General features: G+C 34.7%; 1 protein-coding gene across 1 annotated transcript in view; it reads right to left on the bottom strand.

The window, feature by feature from the left end:
- Positions 1-23,915, bottom strand: part of TOM40 (translocase of the outer mitochondrial membrane 40) — a 55,752-nt gene that overhangs the window by 13,740 nt on the left and 18,097 nt on the right. Inside the window, exons 6-9 of the mRNA XM_089800700.1 lie at positions 9,716-9,781; positions 4,307-4,408; positions 1,554-1,622; positions 1,363-1,446 (exon numbers count right to left, since the gene is read on the bottom strand). Coding sequence (XP_089656826.1) covers positions 1,363-1,446; positions 1,554-1,622; positions 4,307-4,408; positions 9,716-9,781 — 321 coding nt within the window. The remainder of the gene's footprint in view (positions 1-1,362; positions 1,447-1,553; positions 1,623-4,306; positions 4,409-9,715; positions 9,782-23,915) is intronic.

The raw sequence follows: 23,915 nt of genomic DNA on the forward strand, positions 1-23,915 counted from the left end.
TTTAACATGTCATTGCCTGACTAGTCAGTTGTTAACACTTTCTAGATTGACCTATTCACATAAGCTTAAATTTAATTGGGCATTTTAATCTTTTGTCTCACTTCATCTAGTTGAGACATGTACTCACTAATGCATACTCATTACCCACTTGCTCATGCACTTGTCAAGTGTGCTCACAAATGTCACATCATTAAGAAGAATCAATTATTGTATTCAACTTTGCTACCCAATCTAGATTTGCCTAATTAAGCAAGCCTTCATGTAAATGTTAGTGAGTTCTTTGTTTATATCAATCAGGTTTATTGTGTGCTGAACATTTGTGGTTTGTTCTTTGCTAATTAATTTTGGCTTACCACAACACTATGAATTGCAATCCTGCTGCTCCTACATATAATCTCATTGGCTGACTATATAGTTGATGAAAATCGCATCTATCCAAAGTGTTGGAAAACTCAAGCAGATACATATAAGGTAGGGTTTTTCTCTGCCGGAGATAGAAGAAAACATGAGGAAGGCTTTTCCCACAAGTAGAGAAGCCTTTGTTCTCATTCTGGGGTCCATGAAACATGTCCCAAACTCTGAGACTCATACCAAGGGTCAAAAAAATTGGTTACAACTTACAAGTATAAAAGGATGTAATCCTTTAGAGTCCAAGAAGATGAGTACCTTAGTCACATTATCTTGCATGAAGATGTGATGTCGGATCCTAACGTGGCAATGATAGAATGGAATATCTCCAAGATTCTCAAGAACCTCAGCAGTTCCTTAGGATTTCCAAAAACTAACACCGCAGATTTGTTGATAACTGTGGCTGGATAGCAGCTTCACTAATAGATCTACTAAAAAGAATGCATTTCAATGGAAATAAAAAACGACAGCAACCTTTAAGTAGATTAGACGCTCAGTTCACAACTCCAGTTTTAGGTACTTTGAATTTCACCAAAACCTTTACCATGAAGTGCAACACTTCGGACCACCAAGTTGGCGCATTTTAATGGAAGAGGGCAAACCTGTAGCATTTGAAATTTGTCAACTCAAGGGAAAGAATCATGGTATTATGCGGGGGTCTACCATATTTTGCTCGCTATTATACAGTACTTAATATTTATGTCATTTTGTTCATGTCAAATAAATGATTTTATCATATATCACTGCTAATCCTCTCTTTTGGGCAATGTAATTTAAATTCAATCATCTATATCTCCAAAAGGGCATTCATGTGCTCTACAAAAGGGCATTTTTCCTGTGCTCTACATTAAAAAGCTGACATCAGAAATTCAGTGTATGAAGAAGCTAACCTGAAAGAAAATAGCAAAGGCTAATATAGCAATTTGAATAACATTTCATGTGATAGAATTATACCTGTCGCATTAAGTAATCATAACCAAAACTAGTTGTTGTATCTTTTGTTGAATTGTTGTACATGAATTCTGATGCAAGAGACACCTATAAACACAAAAAATATTACAATTTTACATATGACGCTTATGGCCATTGCTGGTAAACTTGAAAAGACAATGACTCAAATAATTTTCGATTGCCATATATTTTACCTTTTCAGAGACCTTCTGCACATAACTCAAAGCAACTACCCCAGTGCTAGCTACTTGCCCTGTTGCAACCTGCCATAGAAGCCATTACTTCTTTAAGAAACATGACAGCATAGTAATAAATGTTTATGAAATGAAAATTTGCAGTCCATCTTTGCAACCAAGAATATTTGTAAAACTGCATTATCCACCTGCATGCATCCCATTTACTTTTACTTTGCAATTCATGCATTACATGATGCATAAACCGGAGAGAGGTAGCACAATAATCTAAATAACCATAATTTTTATAATTATAATATGAAATTTTCAGCAAAGAAAAATGAAACTGAGTTTGTTGAACAGATGAAATAACCAGAAAGCAGTAATAGAACTGATGACCAAGACAATCTTAACAAATGACCACAGACCTAAAATATTGCAGAAGTACGCATTTCAAACTCAAAGGGATGCACATAGTACTAATGGGACCACAGTTGCAAAATTTGCAGGTAGTCATGTGACTCACAACTGTCAAGTTATTGCGAACTCACATGTGAGTAGCAGCCCACAATAAAACTCGACCCCAAGTAATACATAAAACTTTGAAAGGATTTTCAACATGATTACCCAAAACAACGAAACATGCAGAAAAGTTGTCAACTTGCAACTAGGCAAAAAAACATATCCAGTTAAATGCAAATTCATAACAAATTTTCAAAACTTCCCATGTTTTATTTGCCCAGTGAATGTGCAAATTTTTTTGGCTGTGCAAAGTTTATCAGTGTTTTAACGTTTTGTAATATAGATGATTGAATTCAAATTACAAAATTGAGACAAAATATCCAGCAGGGTTGACAGAATATAGATGTTTTAATGTTTTAACGTTTTGTAATAAAATATCCAGCAGGGTTGACAGAAAGCCATGCCCACATGAAGACAAAATGTGGAACAGAAAATCCGGTCCTCTTTGAGGAGGCATCCAAGGAACCTAACCATTTTTTAAAATCAAAAAGAAAGGAAAGGTTGGGCATTCTGTCTGCCACAACTGTCCCCCAGTATCTTTCCATCCCAGATGTCTGAAAATCGCTTGAGATGTATCCCCAGGGAACAGTCCAAAAAACATGTAGGAAATCAAAACACGTATATTAAAATGAATATACTTCCATGATCAAGGATGCTTCAATCATGTTTGATAAAATGCATAGAAAACATAAAGGTACTATTTGTAATGTCCATTATTGGAACTTTACTTGATTTACCCTAAAATTCCCAGTTAGGGTTTGGATCACACTTGGAAACAGCAATTTACTTAGTCATTGTAATGTTCCCTACTATGAAGCTGTCAATTTCCAATGATTAAACATACATCACTGTGCATTTGAATCAGATTAAACTAAGAAACAATAAACTAAGAAACAATTAAGGATTCATAATTCATTTGACAGACAACATACTTAAGCCCTAATTCCTAACTTCTCTCCTAAACATTAACCCAAAGAGATATAAGGAACCCAATCTACAAGCAGACTCTCTCAAGGTATCTGGAGCACATAATTGTACCCATCTCAGAACTTTTCCTTTGTGGTATTGGAAATACATGTCCTTAACCCATCTTGGGATTCACCTATCTTGTGAGGAATTACTCTGCCTCTCCCTGACAAAACCAACATATCCTCTTAAGGGCACTAGCAAGTAACTAAGGATTAGGCTGAGTATACTCATATATCTGGTATTATAAGTAATGTATTCTGGTACTATGAATAATGTATAACTAATATATATAATTCTGATTTCACAATCACAAACAGATGTGTGTGTGTATTTGTAAGGGTTTCTATCCCAAATAGACTTCGGATATAATATTCTATAAATCAGTATTTAACTCATAGATGCTTGCCAGCAATATAATATGATTCATTCGCTTTGAAGAACACCAAATATAAATAATAATTCTCATTATTCATTTCTGATACTTATCAATGTAATCAGCATCATATAAATTTTTAATCTCTGATTCAACCCTTGTGGATTCAAAGAAGAGACAAGTTTCCAATTTCATTTCTATTGTTTCTTTTTGGATGCCCATTTCAAATTAACCCTTTACCTTTTTGTATCCTCCTATATGGGGGAAAAATCATGCCTTTGTTTGGCCCTTGAAAGAGTAACAACTATTCATCCTTAATTGCTGTCCTCCTAAAATACTTATTTATTTTTCCTCAAGTCATGTACATTTTCCTTCCTATCACCTTAAGTTGATGATTGATTCACTCCTTTTATATATTTAATTCTCCAATAGTCACAACTCTTTGATTATTTCATGCCCTTTGACCAATCTTTCAACTTAATTTAAACTATTTTATAAAATTATATGAAGTTTTATTTTTATTATTTTCTATTTTAATTTGTTATTGTTATTTATTAATAAGTCCTATTCCAACAAGGGAACATCACACTAATAACATTTTAAATTTTCCATAGACAACCAAGAGCTTGAATTGCAAACACACTGCTACAGATGTTGCCTTCTAATAAGAAATGGGTTGCTGCCATTTCTTCCTGGAGAAGATTCAAGAGTATTCCCTATAATAGTTTGCGGTCATGCAAGGCATAGTTCAGTGCAGCAGATGATATTAGCTATGACAATGAGTGTACCTTATACTGATTCTCAATGAGAAAACTAAATTATTGAGTCAATATTAATCAAAGAGTAAACAACATAAACACAGTGCAGATGAAACAAAATTGCCACATAAAAACAGGTCTGTCAAACTAACCATCTTGTCAGTGTTATATCGTGCAGCAAAACCAATCCCAGATTTTCTTTGATGACCAAGCCAAAATATTTCTCCACCAAGAGCCAAGTGTGGAGAGACACTCTGCAAAACATTGGAAAACAGTAACCTCAAAAAAACATTATTCAAGAGTATAAAACTACAAGTGCTGCATACATGGATTGTCAAATTTGATTCCTGAAGAGAACATAAATTACAATAATCATGAATTTGTGTAATAATTTTCCTAAAAGAACACCAAAATATTCTTAAAATCTTTGTTTCAGGCCCTGTTTCCCATGATATGTCCTCTGTAAAATCTCAGCAAGTCTCAAACTTCTAAGAACACGGACAGTTCATAAAAAAAATGAACACACAAACCAATTTCAACAGAATTATATGAAAACTTTATGCATGCAAAAACCAGCGGAATAGTAAAAACGTAGAGTAGCTGTAAGAACTGTAAATGTTACACGAGACTTTTAGTAGGTTCAGACTTTCGGAAACACACAGAAAGATTACAAATATATATGAACACACAAATCAAATTAACAGTTTAAAAACAATAAATACACAATCGGAGTAATAAAAAAAGAATTGAAATGAAAAACCTATAGATGGAGGCATATCTAAATAAATAGATTTATATAACGAGGAACAATAAAACTAAACAGCAGCTGTACAAATTCTAAATGTTACAGTACAGACTTAGAGATATGCAGAGACTGTGAGACATAGTTCATGGCAATCAAAATATTACCATGAGAAGCTGCAAGAACAGTTAAGCAACATGACCCCCAATCAGCAGAAGAAGAACAATGGTGGATAGGATTCCATGAATTTAAGATTATAAAATGAGTGAAATGAATCTGTGGAAGGTCTGGAAAATAAATTTTCTTACAGTGCACATTTTATGCTAATTAAGCATTGTGGTTTTCATGAATGGACATATCCAGATTAGACAGTATGAAAATAAAAGGTAACTGTAGGAATTCCGAACATTTCAGCACAGACTTAAAGGTATGCGGGGACCATGTGACATAGTTTGTGGCAATCAATAATATTAGAAGGAATAACAAAAAATAAAGACCAACTGTACGAATTCTAAATGCTACAGCACAGACTTTAAGGTACACAGACTCTGTGACATAGTTCATGGCAATCAAAATATTACCCTGAGAAGTGGAGCTGCAAATAACAGTTAAGCAACATGAGCCACAATTAGCCAAAAAAAAAGATGGATAGGATTTCATTAATATAGGTAAGATTACTAAACTTGAGTGAAATAGAACTGTAATAGATCTTGAAAGTAACTTAATTTTCAGGCAATTTTGGATCTTAAGCAAGTTTTTAAAAATATTAAGCTTTGTGGTTATCATAAATGTAAGTCATATCCAGGTTAGATTGTATGATACATGAAGTTTAGCATAGAATATGTGAATATCAATTCCAATAAGAGAAAAGATATTTTCTGCGTAATATTAAAAAAAATGTCATCATGGTAACATTTTATTCATTGAAGATAAATTTCTCCCTTCTATTATCCTATCGAGTGATGTGTGAATTTCAACCACCCATGTCCCATTGTCTATCATACCAACTCTAGTGCAAATTAATAGCAGCAAATTCTCAAGTATAAATTTGAATCCATCACCTGGCTCTTAATTGTCAATTTGAACTTGATTTCTTAATGACCGTTAATTTCATGACACACTGAAATCTGTGAGCCGAAGTCAACAAGCATTTTTTAATCAAGTTTGTAAAATAGACAATTTTACTTAAGTTAGTAAGTTGCTAGTACTCTCTAAATTCAGCTATTGTTCGTCAACTTCACCTACTCTAAAAGACCAATCACGCTGTAGTAGTAGACTACTACTAACCCCATCAAAGTCAAGGCTATTGTAGATAATAGATGGTTTTAGATATTCCAATATGGTTTGTTGTATGTAATAGTATCACTTCACATTTATTTTGAAATTCGGATATTACAAAGGAGAAAGTTTTTCAACTAATTTTTTTTTTTTGGTATTAAATTTAATTTAGTTTGTAATTTTGTATGGCTTTATATTTTTTTGAAGTTTACAGTCATTTCCTTTTTTGCCAAGGATTTTGGGTAGACTCCTTCCATTTAAGCAATCTCTCAACTCTTTTATTAGGGGAGGGAAATAGAACAAAGCATTCAATTCCTTGTCATTTCAGTAAATTTTATGGCAGTTTTTTATTTTTGAACAGGCTCAAATAAGCTGCAAGACATTATTCACTATTTACCATTTCACTTCCCAATGATTAAAGATGCCCTATTTACCTTGACTCTTGTTTTTACAATCTCATGAATAAGCCACTACAAGCTGTGAAGGCTAATCTTCCTTCCTAAAAAGGACTTGACGTTTAAAATCCTATACTCTGATCTCAAAGAGAATCCACATCAACATTACGATATCAAGTTTCCAGTACAAAGTTATAATTGATGACATTATTCCTGTACGACTAGATCAAAGTGAACAGCCTGCATGATATGAATAATATGAATATCTTTAAACACAATAAACAAGCAACTTCACATACCATTTTATTGTTTCCTTTTTACCACTAGATCAAAGTGAACAGCCTGCAGCATATAAATAATATATTTAAGCACCATAAACAAGCAACTTCACATACCATTTTATTTTTTCCTTTTTGCCAAATTAAGCAAGATTAGAAGTTAAAATTTAATAAAGACCACCCAGTCAAGCATTTGCAGCGTTAAATTACTCTATAAGAAATTATGAACAGAGACTGAGAAGCCAAAAATTGTTTAAAACAGATCGTAAGTGCTGCTCTTTTTTGCATGCAATAGCCTGATCTGTGCTATCCTGTTTTGTAGGAAACAAGATTCCTAAATAGACTGAGTTGTTTTAACAACTCAACATACGACCACTTAAAAAACTTATTAAACAGACAATATGACTAATAATAATATTAAGGTGTGTAACAATTTAATATTATTATGACACTTGTAACACGAACACTAATTCCCAACGCCCCCCTCCCAGTGTGAACATGGGGAGATTGTACATCACAATAGTTGATGACCACACACACCAGCTCACTATTATAAAATAATAGCAGGAACATACACATCTATGCCTAGAACCATGGATGGTTACTAACACATCTATCCAGGGTCTTAAATCAAATTTGGATAGGGACAAACACATCTATCGAATAACAAGGTTATGAACAGGGACACACATTTAAGCTTGCACCTCTTATGACTGGGGACAAACACATCAAATCATAACTACCCAACAAATGTGACTAGGGGCAAACACTTCCAATCATATACATCACCTTGTGAATGGGGACAAACGCATCCACTCACAAACAACCAACAATAGTGATTAGGGACACACATCCAACCACAATATTGTAACTCTAATCACAAACACTTTGAGACAGTTGCTGCTGCCACCTAGAAACCGATCTTAGCTTTAGTCTTTTTGGCATAAGATGGGATGGAACATTGGTTATAGCAGTCACTGAGTTTGGCAGTGATAGAAGAGAGCAAGGCGGTGTCGATCACTGCCACAGGCCTTCCTTGAGTGCCTCTGCCTTCCACAAGAGAGCCTTCTATGTATAGCATACACATCCACAATGTTCAACAACCACTTTTGGAGCGGGGGTCACGGGTATGAAATGCATGTTGGAAGCTTACAAACTCTTCAATTGATCTCTGATACTATGCCACAATAATAGAAGCTTTACAAGCTTCTCAAGAAAGCCATACGCAAGCTAGCCTTCTCAAGAAAAAATATGCTATACTAGCAAATCCACCAAATAATGGCCATTGGGCTATGTAAGTGATGGAAGAGAGCAAAGCATTGTCAATCATTGCCATGGGTCTTCTTTGAGTGTCCCCGCCCACAACAAGGATTGAAAGCGCTATCTGCTACAAAGCACAATACAAATACAAATGGCCAAAGTGATTGGTCAAAAGCACACATTTGCCAAATAAATGAAAACACTTGGTTCAATACAACTCCATGCAGCTAAGCCAATGTGATGGGGAATAATGGAATTGACAACCATAATTTGAGGACACAAATTAGATGGAAATAAATTATGTGTATAACGGCTAGCCAAACGTGACATGGAAAGAAATTAAATTGCCAATTCCAAATGAAGAAATGAACCACGAGGTCAAGGAGATATTAATGAGTCATTCCTTTGCCAGTCAAATAAGAATGTGAGCCACAGATAGAGAGTGTATGACGAAGCAATAGATTTAACCACCCCACAAGCCAATTGCACGACCCTATCTTAAACAAATCCAGTAGCGATGTAGAGGATCAAAATGGTGATGCAACGTATGAATTGGCCTGGTCTAGAGATATAAAAACTTGACTTATGTAATTCTTGCTTGGTTCAAAACCAAATCGAGACCAATCATGGAATTATAGGCATGGAATCCTCTTTAAGCCTTTTATTCATGTTTCCTCTGCTACCATACGAGAAATTATGGATGAAGACTAAGAAGCCACCAATGATTAAAAACAAATAATAAGTGCTTCTCTTTTTTCCATTCGGTACACTTACATATTTATAGGATTCTTAAATCCTAATTTGTAAAAAAATAACATTCCTCAACAGACTGAGTTGTTTTAACAACTCTACAACTCAATATCCGACCATCAAAAATTACGTATTAAACAAACTATATGACTAATAATAATATTATTATAACATTATTTATAACTCGTTAATTACCACCCACATATACTCTTATTTAAATTACCTACATGAACACTAATTCCCAACATCCTCAATACTATAAAATTGATGTTTCTCCAATGCCACACCATTAAGAAGTTTTCAATACTATATTCAAAAAGCAATACTTGTTATCTGAGAACAGATCTTTACATTGTTCCCAAGAGTGTCAGACATCCTTCTTTCCATAACAAAAAAATGAGTTGAATGTCCCACCTTTCATTGAAAAAACTGTGAGCGTCCTTAATAAATATGCTACCTTCTAGTTCAGGAACAGAAAAGGAGACGATTCATAGATATGACAACAGTAAAGTTTGTAATGACATGCAATGCAGCACAGAATGAAAAAAATATTATATGGATAAACGATAAAACAAAATGAAAAAACAGAACACTGATTATCCTTAAAATAAGGCACAACACTCCAAGAAAAATAAGGAATATTTTGTGGGATTCTTCCAATTCGTGAAGCACTTAACTGTAATAGCACAGATGCAAATCGAAACAACATATTTTGTTCTACTTCAGAAAAATTGCTGAAATAAATCCTCTTGCTTGTGTGTGGATGGTTTAACTATCAAGTGCAAGCCACCATTGTGTAAATAGTTACAAGGCTAACAAAAATGCAGTTACAAATAATTAAATGAAATTTATATATACCTGTATATAGTTTGCACCATAAAATGCATTATTCCCCAGTTGCACTTGGCTTCTAAAATCTTTTCCCTGAATAAGAATGAACAATTTTATTATTGAAACAATTAACATTCCTCCTTGTATACCATCACGTTGAAAATTAAATTATTAGCAAATCAAAATATTACAATTGTTCCCTTCAGACTTCTTATATATCTTTAAGAAAAGAAAAGGAATGGATCCTTAGTTTAGTTTTACAAGATATGAGAAAACACAAGCATGCATTACAAGAATCCCATACCAACAATATCAATAACTCCTAATTCTAATAAACATCCTACAAATAAGGAAAAATGATAGCCCATAAAGAAAAGTGATCCAAACTATCTGTACATTGAAAGGTAACAATAAGATAATACACATACAAGTTAGAACTACTACAAAAGTTATTAATCTATCGCTTTTAATTTCAATTCTGGATAAGCTGAGCATTCAAACAAAAATACAAAGAGAATACAATTTAGGAAGAAAAAAATCCAGGCCTGGTGCATACAATAAGTAAGGCCCTATAGATGTAATTTAGAAGCCTATAGAGTCTCCATACCGAATTTGCAAGTCACTAAGGGTTAGATTGCATGAAAAGGGGTCCATTGGTAAAGATGGAGGCCCTTTCGTGAATACAATTTAAGAAGAAAAAAGTCCAGCCCTGGTGCATACAATAAGTAAGGCCCTATAGATGTAATTTCGAAGCCTAAAGAGTCTCCATACCGAATTTGTAAGTCACTAAGGGTTAGATTTCACGAAAAGGGGTCCACTGGTAAAGATGAGGCCCCCAACCCCACTGATGTATGGAAGTTGTGAATTTTGAAATGATTAAATTGATAAAGACTCAAGAATACCCATGAATCTTAGTGAATGTTGAACATAAACATCAATGTAGACAAATTCAATGATCAAATTGCCAATATGATGGTAGAAATGTCAAGGCAAGGCATAGTACAATACTTAAACAAGTTTAAAGCTGAAGTAATGTATTTTAAGTTTTGCAATTAATTATGTATGACTTCATGACCCAATGATAGCATAGTTTGGCCTTCAATTATGTATTTGTTGATTCATTAATTGACTTCAGGACTAGATGATAATTACTCTCGAATATGACAAAAGCTTACAACTTCAAAGTGAAAAACAAAAACATATCTAAAAACCTTTGGAATGTTAACTTAGCACTGTTTGTGTTTAGGTAATGTTCAAGTGTGCTTAGCCATGAAGTTTCCTCTATAATTAGGCCTATTGTAAGCTTCATATTAAAACAGGGAGGACACTCCAAAAACGCTTCGGAAAATATGGGCGTACAATTTATATGACCGATGCAACATATTCACTTCTATCACATCCATTGTGCAGTGATACTAGACATGCAGACATAGATATTTAATATCAGAAGTTAAAACTAAATTCATCAAATTCAATGATGAAATTGCCAATATGATGGTAGAAATGTCAAGGCAAGGCATAGTACAATACTTAAACAAGTTTAAAGCTGAAGTAATGTATTTTCAGTTTTGCAATTAATTATGTATGACTTCATGACCCAATGATAGCATAGTTTGGCCTTCAATTATGTATTTGTTGATTCATTAATTGACTTCAGGACTAAATGATAATTACTCTTGAATATGACAAAAGCTTACAACTACAAAGTGAAAAACAAAAACATATCTAAAAATCTTTGGAATGTTAACTTAGCACTGTTTGTGTTTAGGTAATGTTCAAGTGTGCTTAGCCATGAAGTTTCCTCTATAATTAGGCCTATTGTAAGCTTCATATTAAAACAGGGAGGACACTCCAAAAACGCTTCGGAAAATATGGGCATACAATTTATATGACCGATGCAACATATTCACTTCTATCGCATCCATTGTGCAATGATATTAGACATGCAGACATAGACATTTAATATCAGAAGTTAAAACTAAATTCATCAAATCCTAAATTGGGTGGACTAAAATAAAACATGGAGATCTCATTCTAAAACTTGATGGCCAAGAAAACAACTTTTTAAATTGGTCAATAGCCCATGTTGACCATAGATGTGATAAAAATCATCTTTCTCAATTTTGCCTCACTTCAGTATGCTTGCATATAACCAATTATTATTTAATTTGCTTTGGTTCATTACTTTCTTTCCAGAGCATTTCAGTCAGGAAGAGTTCAAAGATAACAAAAGCCAACATCAACAAAGACAAACCAACATGATACTTTTAGCATTGTCCATGCATTTTGATGAGTACAACAGATCATCATGTGTGTGTCTGGGTTTGCCTTAGAAGCATTATGATGATAATGAAATAAATAAAAATAAAGAATCCTATATAACAATGAAAATGTTGTCTTAACTAAATTTGAACAATATCAATCTTAGCTTCAAAACAAAATGGTTGCAAAACTAAAAACTATCTCCCATTATCTTTATTGAGAACAGTTTAATGGGATTCAGAGGCATAGTTTCAAGTAAAACTTCATTACCAATAACTCATAACCAGTGGCAGACAAGAACATTTCTCATAGGCATTAGATCCATTTTTCACTAATTCTAATTAAGAGAAACTCATGTGTGCTTAGCCATGAAATTTCCCCATAATCAGGCTTATTGAGCTTCACATTAAGACTGGTAGGGCACTCCCTAAACGCCTGAGGAAAAAGGACCTCAAAGTTGTGCAATTGATGCCCACACCTAGAATAAAAGGACCTCAAAGTAATGTAATTGACGCAAACACTTGAAGTTATGCAATTGATTCGACACATTTTGTTCTCTCCTTTCCATTGACCAGTAATATTAGATGTTTCCAATAACACTACATTAATGAATGAAATCAAAAGTAACAAAACATGGTAAGTTTGACAGTTTATTTTGGCAAGAACTCTTTTAAGTTGGCCAGAATAAAACTAACCAAACAGATGGGCAAACGGAGATCATAAATAAATGGCTACAATTCCACCAATCATGTAAATTGGTGACACCCTTAAATGCACTATATGGTTATGCAGCAATATCATTTGGGGATTTGAGTCTTGCATGAGACTTGGTATGACAGAGTGTGGATGATTTACAACACACTAAAAGAAAACACACCCAGGATGAGCAAAATATGCATGCTGAAGAACATTTGAAGTTGGAGACTTGATCTTACTAAGGTTACAAGTTTATAAACAATCTTCCCTCAAAGTGAGAGACGTACAGAAACTGAAGCCATGATTCTATGGACCTTATAAGGGCATAAAAAGTATTGGTTGACTAGCTTATAATTGGAGTTGCCAGCAAACAGTAGAATTCTTAATGTCTTCCACATATCTCACCTCAAGAAGGTACCAGGTCAACATATCGCACCACATGTAGAGTTACCCCATTTGATAATAAGGGAAAATTTATTTTGGAACCCAAAGCCATCATTTACATGCAAAAGCTAAGATACCAAATCATCAGATTTATCAGCCAATTACAGGTACAGTCTGTTCCATAATCTGGTACAATTTGGAATTGAACAACGTTCAATTTTCAGGGTTTGAAGCATTTTTGACTTTTTGTCTAAATCGCAATTGATTCTAACATGATTGCGATTGTTAGTGCAATATTTAGATTTTTTCACTTTCTAAGTGTTGTTAAAGGAAAAACCCTAACCTGTAAAAAAAATTGTTTTTGTTTTCATTCTTCTTACTTCTTGTGAGTTGCAGGCAATTGCAAAAAGATGTGAATTCTTCACTGATAAATGCCATTTATGCACACATCTTGCAGAAAAGAGGACACGAGTAGAAGTACATGAATGACAAGAGGAAGAACGTGTTGTTTGTTTCCAGGTCCAGTAGAAGGATGTTGAGTGATGTATAAAAATAGCAATTAAAAATCTCAAAGTTTAAAACAAATTAATTTAAAAATCATGAAACTGCTATTTTTGTATTAAATATTAAATATTACAAAATATAGTCATTTAAAATTATAAATTTATATTAAAAACTTGGTAGTTTGAATTTTCAGTTTTCAATTCAAATATGATTGTATAATTTAATACTTTATAATTTGTAAATATAATGAATGTATTGTTAATTAAAACAATTATTTAGTATATTGTAGAACAAAAATTTATAAATTGTTTAAAGTTTTAATAGTTTCAATTTTATACTTCAACTTTTCAATTTAAACAAGTGCCCCATAGTGGCTAGTACCTGCCTTTATAACTAATTGTAATTTTAAATTATGTAACTAGTTGTACTTTTAAATCTATTGTATATAATTTTTTAAAAATAAATTAAATTAAGTTTTTTTAATTCATCTTAAATAATATTATAATTAGAAAAAATTGAACATTTTCATTTAAAATTAATTTTTCAATGTAAAATTGTTGTGTGAATCAAACAAAAGTTCAAGGCATGTTTATTTATAATCTTAATTAAATTACTTCAAAATAGCTAGAATTATAATTTACCATTATTTTGGCAACAAAATTGAGTAGTAAGTGGCTAGAATAATGGAAGATGTTTTAAAAAGTGTCAAACAAATTTTTCCCATATAAGACTCAAACCTATTTGGCCTATCACATGATCAATAAATCATTTATAGTTTATAAAGTTAAAATATGTTATATACACTATACACAAAAAATTATAATAAAATAACATATATGGTAAATTATAATTGGTCCACATGACTCCTTTTAATCACTAGTTAAAGAAAGAAATCCAAAAATTGTTACAATAGTACATAGCCAAAAGAAAGTATACTGTATATTTTAGTAGTTTAATTCATAATTTATAAGGTTATGAATACATTGTGCTTGGTTTAATAAAGAATATATTTATATCTATTAATTTAATATTTTGAGTTTAATTTAGACAAGAGCCTACAACAAAACAGTAAAATGTGAGCCTCTTATCTGGGAGGTCTTGGGTTCGAGTCCATTTGAGCTTAACACATAATAATAATTAATCTTGACAAAATATAATAAATAAAATAATAAATAATCTATGCTTCCACCCATTACCTATTAAAAAAAAAGTATATATATACAAGAGCCTACAACAAAACAGTAAAATGTGAGCCTCTTATCTGGGAGGTCTTGCATTTGAGTCCATTCGAGCTTAACACATAATAATAATTAATCTCAACAAAATATAATAAATAAAATAATAACTAATATAGGCTTCCACCCATTACTTATACACACACAAACACAGTATTTAATTTATAAATGATAAATGCAGATGTTTAATAATAATTATATTAATAATTGTTTTTTAGAAATAATTTTACTATTGTCTAGCCCATGAATGGGCAGGAACGGGTTAATCCATCTATGGGTGTGCTTGCTGATGTTTGGGGAAAACATATTGAAGGATGGTGGAAATGTACTTGGTCCTTCGGAAGCGGGATGTATCATTTGAGATTTCAATTGGTGTTCTTATTTTGTGGCAGGAAATGCTTATTGGATGGAACCAACAATGTTGCTGAATTAGCAGTACGAGCAGCAAAAAAGCTGTGTCACAAAAGTACATGTCGATGGTGATTCACAAATCATTGTTAAGGCAATTATAAAAGGTGACATGGATGCTTGGCACCAGCGAAATTGCATGAACCAGATTATTGCCGAATTAACCTCTTTGGAGGATTTCAAATTAGCACATGTAAGAAGGCAGAGCAATAAAGAAGCTGAGACACTATCAAATTGGGTTGCAACTCTCAGCATGCATGAAATCGTACTCCAGGAATTCCAAGAAAACAACTTCAACCGATAAATGTGGCATGCAGATGACGGCGGAGATGTCATGGGAGTACACTGTGATTTTTGTTATGCTTGCAAAGTAACCACTGACGATCAGATTGATTATGATGAGGAATGTTTCACTTATGTTCCTTCAAGAATAAATTTCAGTGAGCTCTTTTCTGGTCATTTCATTCTCATTTCTGAAGTTCTCTAGAAGTGGAAGAGATTGAAACCTCCTTTACTCTCACTTGCACCAAGCAGCAAAACCCATTTTATGGGCATAGCAGAAAATTAAGGCTGGATAGAATGTTTAACTTCACGGACAACAAGCTCACAGAGAGCATCTCAATTCTACAAGGGGAAATGTTCCACAAAGTTGAGAATCACCACAGAACCAACACAGACATTTAGTCCATCATTATGGCCTGGGTGCTGCAGCTTGTTAAAGATTAAGCCATCATTAAGCTGATTATGATAATGCCAACTCCAGGAGAAACAAACAAAGGAAGGAGGCGGGTAACAGTGGCGAGGATTTTGCAAATGCAAGAATCAATGCTTTGTTGTGTAAACAGATTGTTGTTGTAGCACAGGGTCAGTACAAATAGAGGGTCGACAAGCTCCAATAGTACCCTACTTCTCAATGTTTTTATTATTCCTACTTTAGGGTTTTCTACATGACCGTTTTGGAGTATCTGTGTACATGTTTCTTGTTCTGGTTCTTTTTTAGATTGCATTTGTACTTCGTTGGCATGAAGGATGCCATATTCCTTGTGATGTGAATTTAGTAATTATACAATGGTTGTTACTGGTGCACTAGACAGTGAATGGTCCCCGAAGGGTGGTTCTTTTGGTTTGTTTCAATGGTGGTTGGAAACTGACATACAATTTGGTTTCGTCAAGAAATTGTTCTAGGTTTGGTGCAGCTGACGGTTATGCATTGTCAGGAAGCTGATGGAATGGAAGGATCCAATGCAAACTTGGAGCCTAAATACCAGTCTTTTGTGAAAAAAAAATTGTTAAAATTTCTTAATGTGAGCAATCTGTAAGTTTCGAGCATACACCCTGCAATTTTGTTGGGTAGAACAAGTTGCACTCTATTATTTTCATCAAATGTGGGTGTTGGGCTAGGGTTTCTTTGAAAATCTTGACTGTGAATTGTTCAAAGTGGTAAAAAGTGGTTTGCGAGTTGTTCTTGGTGTATTTTTTGGATTATCAGCACTGGAACACATTTTGTGAAAGAACTTTATTTTATTGATAAAACTAAAAATCTATTACTGAGAAAAAATAATTAATACTATATTAAATATATATATATATATATGATATATATGATCATATATATATATATGATTATTATTATTTTTTGTACAGACATAACCAACCCCACCTAAAAAAATGTCAATGTACTGTACCCACATACCTGAACCTGTACCAGCAACTTGGGATATAAAAAATTAAGAAAATTATCCTATAATATTTGATTAAATGAAAAAATCTGCCCATGAGTATGTCACTAGGGAAGGTGTAACCTATACTATTTGGTTAAATGAAAAAATCTGTCCATGAGTATGCCACTAGGGAAGGAGTAACATTTTGTATCATCTCCATTTAAAGTTGCCCCAGTACAAAAGCAGATTTGAGAAGGGCAGACTGTCATGTCTTAGCCAAAATGTTATAGATCACCACCACATACATAGCTACCAATTTAAAATATTAACAACCAGGTCGTTAAATGTTTTATGTATAAAGTAACACCAATATCATATACACCAATGCAGTTAATAAATAATACAGTGGCATAGACAATATTAATAATGTAGCACTAGCAAAAATATATATGAATATTAATTTAAATAGGTATGAATATTAATTTAAATTATGATTTCTAAAGAATAGATATGGTATGAATGTTTGACTCCTGCAATGTATTGAGTATGAAGCGAAATCATTTCATTGAGAAGACAATATCAATTGGTAATAAATATTATGTGACTCGCACGTACATATTACAGACAAAGAGGATGAAAACCCTCAAAGGAAATCAAGAGTAACTTGTCTATATATGAAGGTCAAACATTCAAGGAAAAATGGTTGCAAATAGGAAAGAGAATTGTAGCACAAAATCAAGATAGCCTATTTTCAGAATTACGTCAAAGAGATATGGCTGCATATTATAATAAAATTCATAATTTTTTATTAAGAATTGTTATTTATATGTGAAAAGAAGAAAAGATCTCGAACGGAACATTACATAAATATCTAAGAAGATGTAAGGCAAAATGTTGGAGTTGTGGATCAATCTGGGAAAATCAAAATACACTGCAGTTTAGGGAAATTGACAAAAACAAAGCGCCTCTAGTGGTAGCACCTCTTTGGAATCAAAACTCTCCACTAAAGAAGTGGAAGATGTGTTCTTGGAATCTCCTAGTACAGATGCATCCAACATGGCCAACTACTTCAAAAACTTATTGTCATATGACTCCTAAGAAATAGTTTTCTAGATATGAAAGTTATAATGGAGATGATGTCTTCATAGGGGATAGTACATAAGATCATTAGCCATGGTTTGGTCAAATCAATGTTTAAAAATGGGAAGATGAAGCCACTTCATGGACTTTTGCATTTTCCATGTTCAGCCAAATATCTAACCTCTATGAGTAAGAATTGTAATATAAATAATGTAGGTCTGCCAGTAGTCTTTAGCAAGCATTGTTGTAAGATGGTCGAAGTAGTGATGGTGTCACAAGAATTTAATTTTTTTTTATTCTAACCCTTCAGCCAAAATTCTAACCTCTATGAGTAAAGTTTGTAAGATGAATAACATTAGTCCGCAAGTAGTCTTTGGCAAGCAATGTTGCAAGATGGTCAAAGGCATAGTGATGGTGTTACAAGAATCCAAACTGAACCCTATATAACCTAGATACTAGCATTATGAATATTGGGCTTATGAGCATTGTTGCAAGATAGTCAAAGGAGCACTGATGGTGTTAATTCAAACTAGAACCCTAAATAACCTTTATAGTGGACTTGATAGTTCCAGGTTCTTGAGATTGTTCATAAGTTTCCTGCTAGAAGTAAATTCATTAATTGCAGATGAGTATATCACGTGAAGTTTGAAACTATGGATCTTGAAAACATTAAGGATGTGATTGTTTCCTAGGTTCCCCACTGCCTATAAACAAGTGCTTGGAGTTGTGCTCTGACAAATTGTTGTAATGAGATTCCCAAGTAGGTACATGTCCAATCAATCACAGGGTTTAGAGCAGCTCATCAAGTGCATTGAGAATAGGTGGTTCAATGATGCAGCTCATCGAGTGCATTGAAAATAGGTTTGATAAAGCATTATATCAGATTCAACATATAATCAACACAACTGAAACTTCCCATGAATTGTACTCATCAACTTGCCAACAATATATCAACCAGTGTCATATTTGTTGTTCAGTTTTCCCCGAAAAGATTTCCCAGGGTATTTTGTGTCCATGTGTGTTTGCTATTGTCCCTGCAATGCTGTTGAAGTTTGTAAGACTTAAACCCTATATGGAACAAAAAAACACATTAGAAAATTGTCTTATTGGTAAGACATCATACATTTCAAAGTTCAAACCCTCACAGACATCAGCAATTTTATTAAGAAACACAATTTCTTTGAACCCACTACAAATAAGGTTATAAATAAGGGAAATGGTGGAAATGGTTTAATGGAAGCTGAGGGGACATAATTAAAAAAAGGTCAGGCAGTTACTAATAAGCAGTCATTAATTAATTTACATAAACCAACTCCAACTAAGGTTGATCCATAATAAGTTGCAATTAATTGATCTGGCACAATGTTAGCAATGGATCAATTCATAATAACAAGCGATGATTTATGAGGGTCGATCCATCAAGGATCAATAGCAGCAAATTAATAATATAGCCACACTAATAATATAGCGAACTAGTCCAAAAGGTGTAATCAGAAAATGGCCTGCCCTCATCATTTATTTACCAGGTATTTTTTTGTGCTTAAATTATAGGTTCTGAATCAGCATTCGTAATGCAGCTGCCTACTCAATAGTTTTGTAGGACTTATGCATACTCGGCATCAATCAATCACAATCTGTTTATATTCTGGTTGTGCTCTCTTTTGAGCTTTATACCATGCAAAAACATGATTCCACAAATCTCACAAGTGTATCTGCATTTATAAGACATGCAAAATTAGGAGATAATAGCAAACATAGTTTGAAAACTCAGACTTGGAGAGTACTTGGCAAGCTCAAAAAAATTGATTTGTCAAAGAGTGAAGAGTGTTGATTGAGTAAGTGCTGATTTGATGTATTGGTGAGTGATGATAGATAAATCCCTTGAATGCTTATACTGATTTGTCTATTAATGCCAAAAGGGTCACCACCTTTCATGAAACTTGAGTCACCATGTTTCATTGTTGCCTTTGAGATGAATATATCATCCCTCCAAATTGATCTCCTTTGGATCCTCCTCAAATAAAACCTTCTCCCTTTATATCTTCCTATTACAATAATAGATAAGACGTCTATTATTAGTTAATGGTTATCTTGTAAATATCTTTAGCTTTAGTTTGCTTTCGTTTTTTGCTTTCTCTGGAATAGAATGTTTCTATTCTTTACGATCGTTTCCTAAGGAAACATCGTATCTTCCTTTTGTATAAATTGACCTTTCGGTCTCTGTTATTAATAAGCGAATATTTACCAATTACCTTGTAATATGGTATCAGAGCTAAATACTTAAATTTTTTCGGAAAAATTTATAATTTCTTCTTGAAATTATTTGTTTAAATTTTTCCAAAATTATTTCAGAAAGGACCCAAGTGTTGTTCTTCAACAGGCTCTGGTGTTCAGATTGCATGGCCTGTTCCCACTCTGGAATTCCTTTAGCCTCGGAATATGTTTGAGGTTCAAACACACTGTGAATGTTGGCCATAAGAGCAAAGTTAACAGAATCTATAGTTTTGCTCTTTTTCCGAGTAGTTCTCCACACTTGACAGTCACCTTCAGTTCACATCAGTGCACCATCACTAATCGGGCGACTAAGTCTACTATTGCAGTTGGTCTTGACGATCATGGTCTTTTCAGACTTACTGATTCTGGTGATTCTCAGGACTTAGCTATGTCTGCTCGGCGATCTTCCATCATCACACTTTGGCATCAGCGATATGGGCACTTAAATGTGCATTATCTCTCACAACTTGCTCGGGATGGGCTTGTTCTTGGTTTGCCAGAGATTCAAACCCAACACCTTGGAGTTTGTGACGCATGTCAGGCTGGGAAGCAACATCGCACACCTTTCCCCAGTGGCGATTCTTGGCAAGCTTCTCAAGTACTTCAGCTTGTTCATGCTGATATCTGCGGCCCTATGGCCACTCCTTCTGTTCTTGGGTACAGGTATTTTCTGTTGTTTGTAGATGATTTCAGTAGAAAAATGTGGGTGTATTTCCTTAAAAAGAAATCCGATGCATTTATTGTATTTCAGAAGTTTAAACCCTTAGTTGAAAAAGAGTCTGGGAAATCTATTATTACTCTTAGATCAAACAATGGGGGGGAATTTTGTTCTAATGTTTTCTCCAGCTTCTTGGATACACATGGCATCCAACGCCAGTTCACCACACCCCACATGCCACAACAGCACAGTGTAGTTGAACGTCGAAATAGGACAATCACCGAGATGGCTCGTTCCATGCTCGAACACAGACATGTTCCGAAGCGTTTTTGGGCAGAAGCAGTTAACACTGCAGTTTATCTGTTGAACCGGTCACCCACAGTGGCGGTCAAAAGTAAAACTCCGGAAGAGGCCTGGTCAGGTCGCAAGCCCAGAATCAGTCACCTGAAGGTTTTTGGCTCTCTTGCTTTTGTTTGGATCCCTGATGCTTCACGCACCAAGTTGGATGCCAAGAGTCAGAAACTGATGCTTGCTGCATATAGCAGTCTTCACAAAGCCTATCGCCTTATTGATGTTGAGACATCTCGTCTCATATACAACCGCGATGTAGCCTTTGATGAGCAGCGAGGACCATTCATGCCTGTTTCTCCTGTTCCTGATCCAGCAGACCAGCCTATGCAGGTTCATGATTTGGGAGTTCGGCTTCCATTAGGTCCACCTGATAGGATGGCTCCAGTAGCTCCTACAGCTCCAGTCCTGCCAGTGATACCTGTACAGCCACCTCCGGCTTCTCCTGCAAGATCACCTCGTTTTGAAGATGCTTCACCTGAGTTTGATCCAAATTCTTCTGATCAGGATCCTGCTGATCAAGCATCTCCTAGTACTACTGTTGGTCATTCTCCTCTCCGGCCTAAGTGATGGGCTAAGACACTTGCTGATCTTCATGATGATGAGCTCATTGATGGGAGAACTACTCGGAAAAAGAGCAAAACTATAGATTCTGTTAACTTTGCTCTTATGGCCAACATTCACAGTGTGTTTGAACCTCAAACATATTTCGAGGCTAAAGGAATTCCAGAGTGGGAACAAGCCATGCAATCTAAACACCAGAGCCTGCTGAAGAACAACACTTGGGTCCTTTCTGATCTTCCCCCAGGGAAGAAACCCATTAGCTGCAAATGGGTCTATAAAATCAAATACAAATCAGATGGTACTTTGGATAAGTACAAAGCTCGTTTAGAGGCAAAGGGCTTTTCTCAGCGTCAGGGCATTGATTATGAGGAGACCTTTGCTCCTACTGCAAAGATGAGCACCATCAAATTAGTCTTAGCCATGGCAGCACAGTTTGGCTGGAAGGTCCATCAGATGGACGTAAAGAGTGCTTTCCTGAATGGTGATCTCCATGAAGAGGTCTACATGACGCAGCCTCTTGGTTTCAAGGTTGCTGGTAAAGACCATCAGGTTCTCAGATTGGTAAAAGCTCTCTATGGTTTGAAGCAGGCCCCTCGGGCATGGTACATCAAGATTGATACGTACCTCAGTGATCAAGGCTTGAAGAGGAGTTCTTCAGACTCAAATCTGTACATCAAGACTACTGACAGTGACATCATCCTTCTGGTTATCTATGTGGATGATCTGATCATCACTGGCAGTTCGGCATCTTTGATTCAGAGAATCAAACAACACTTATGCCAGTCTTTTGATATGACTGACCTTGGGCTCATGCATTATTGCTTAGGTGTTGAAGTTTGGCAACAGTCTTCTGGTATATTCTGTAATGATCCCATCTTTTGGCCTTCACGTTCTCCAAAGTCTAAGTGGAGAATAAGAAGAAATTAAATTAATTTCTTATAAAGCCATTAAATAAATTAAAATTAAAAGGTGGCTTTATATTTAATTAATTTAATTAATTATTGTATTACAAAGGAGATGCTTCTAGAGTGTGTATTAATTATTGGAAAGGTGGAAGCCTCTAGAAGCAAAATTAATTGTTGCAAGAGAGGAGTTTCTAGAGAGTGCATTAATTATTGGAAGGGGGAAGCTTCTAGCACTTGCAATTAATTAATGTTTTAGTTCTTTCTAGAAGGGTGAAGGAATAGGATAAATAGGGGTGAGAGTCTCATTGTTTAGCATGAGATTATTGTATCGAAGGATTATGACTTGCATTTGATAAGAGCTTGGATGTGTGAATCACACTCCTTTTTTGGCAATAGAGGACGTTCATTCTCTGTTGTAACATTCTAGACGTCATTCCCTTAGGGTTTGGCCTTTGGAATACATCTCTTTGTACTTGATTGCAGCATTTTTAGAATTAATATAATTTCAACAATTGATTGAGCTTTTGGGCATTCCTGGGTGTCCATTACAGTGGTATCAGAGCTATAAGTCTTGCCATCCTGTGGAGGTCTTATAGGGAATTTGGAATAGCCGGATAGAGGGAAAAAGTGTTTAACGAAATGTCAAAACACTAAAATCAGAAATAAATAAAAAACACAGGCTAAGCATTTATATTTGAGCATGCGACAGGGGTCTTATAATTTCCGCGATACCAGAGCAAGACAAAATAGGATTTCAGACTTGCAAAGCAAACAGTCTAGTACATCCGTGCAGGGGGACATTGAATCCAACCATACGGACACAGAGGAGATATTCTGTGATCAGGACAATAATATGGGTGATCGAGATGACAGGAATACAGGATTAGGCGGAGGCAGAAATGCTGGTCCAGATCAGGGGGAGGTACTGTTCAGACAGTTATTGGGTACATTAGAGAAGGGGCAACGTATGCAACAGGAGCAGAATAGGCAAATGGATATGATGTTGCAGCTTATGGCTAAACAAATGGGCATCAACATTGATGATTTGTATGCTGCTCCAGAGCAGAAGGTAGTTGATTCCTCAGGTGGGATCGAAACACGTATAGAGCCAGCCAGTTATGATGTTGGTGATGTGGGTATTTCGACAGAGTCTATAGAGACATGCGTGCAAAGTCAGGAGACCACATATGAAGCCTTGTCAGGGGATGATGATGTAGCAATAGTGGAATTAGGAGAATGCAAGGGAAC

Source organism: Cupressus sempervirens, chromosome 9 (genome assembly GCF_028749045.1).
Source record: "Cupressus sempervirens isolate cs-2001-9-10 chromosome 9, ASM2874904v1, whole genome shotgun sequence".
Lineage (NCBI taxonomy): Eukaryota > Viridiplantae > Streptophyta > Pinopsida > Cupressales > Cupressaceae > Cupressus > Cupressus sempervirens.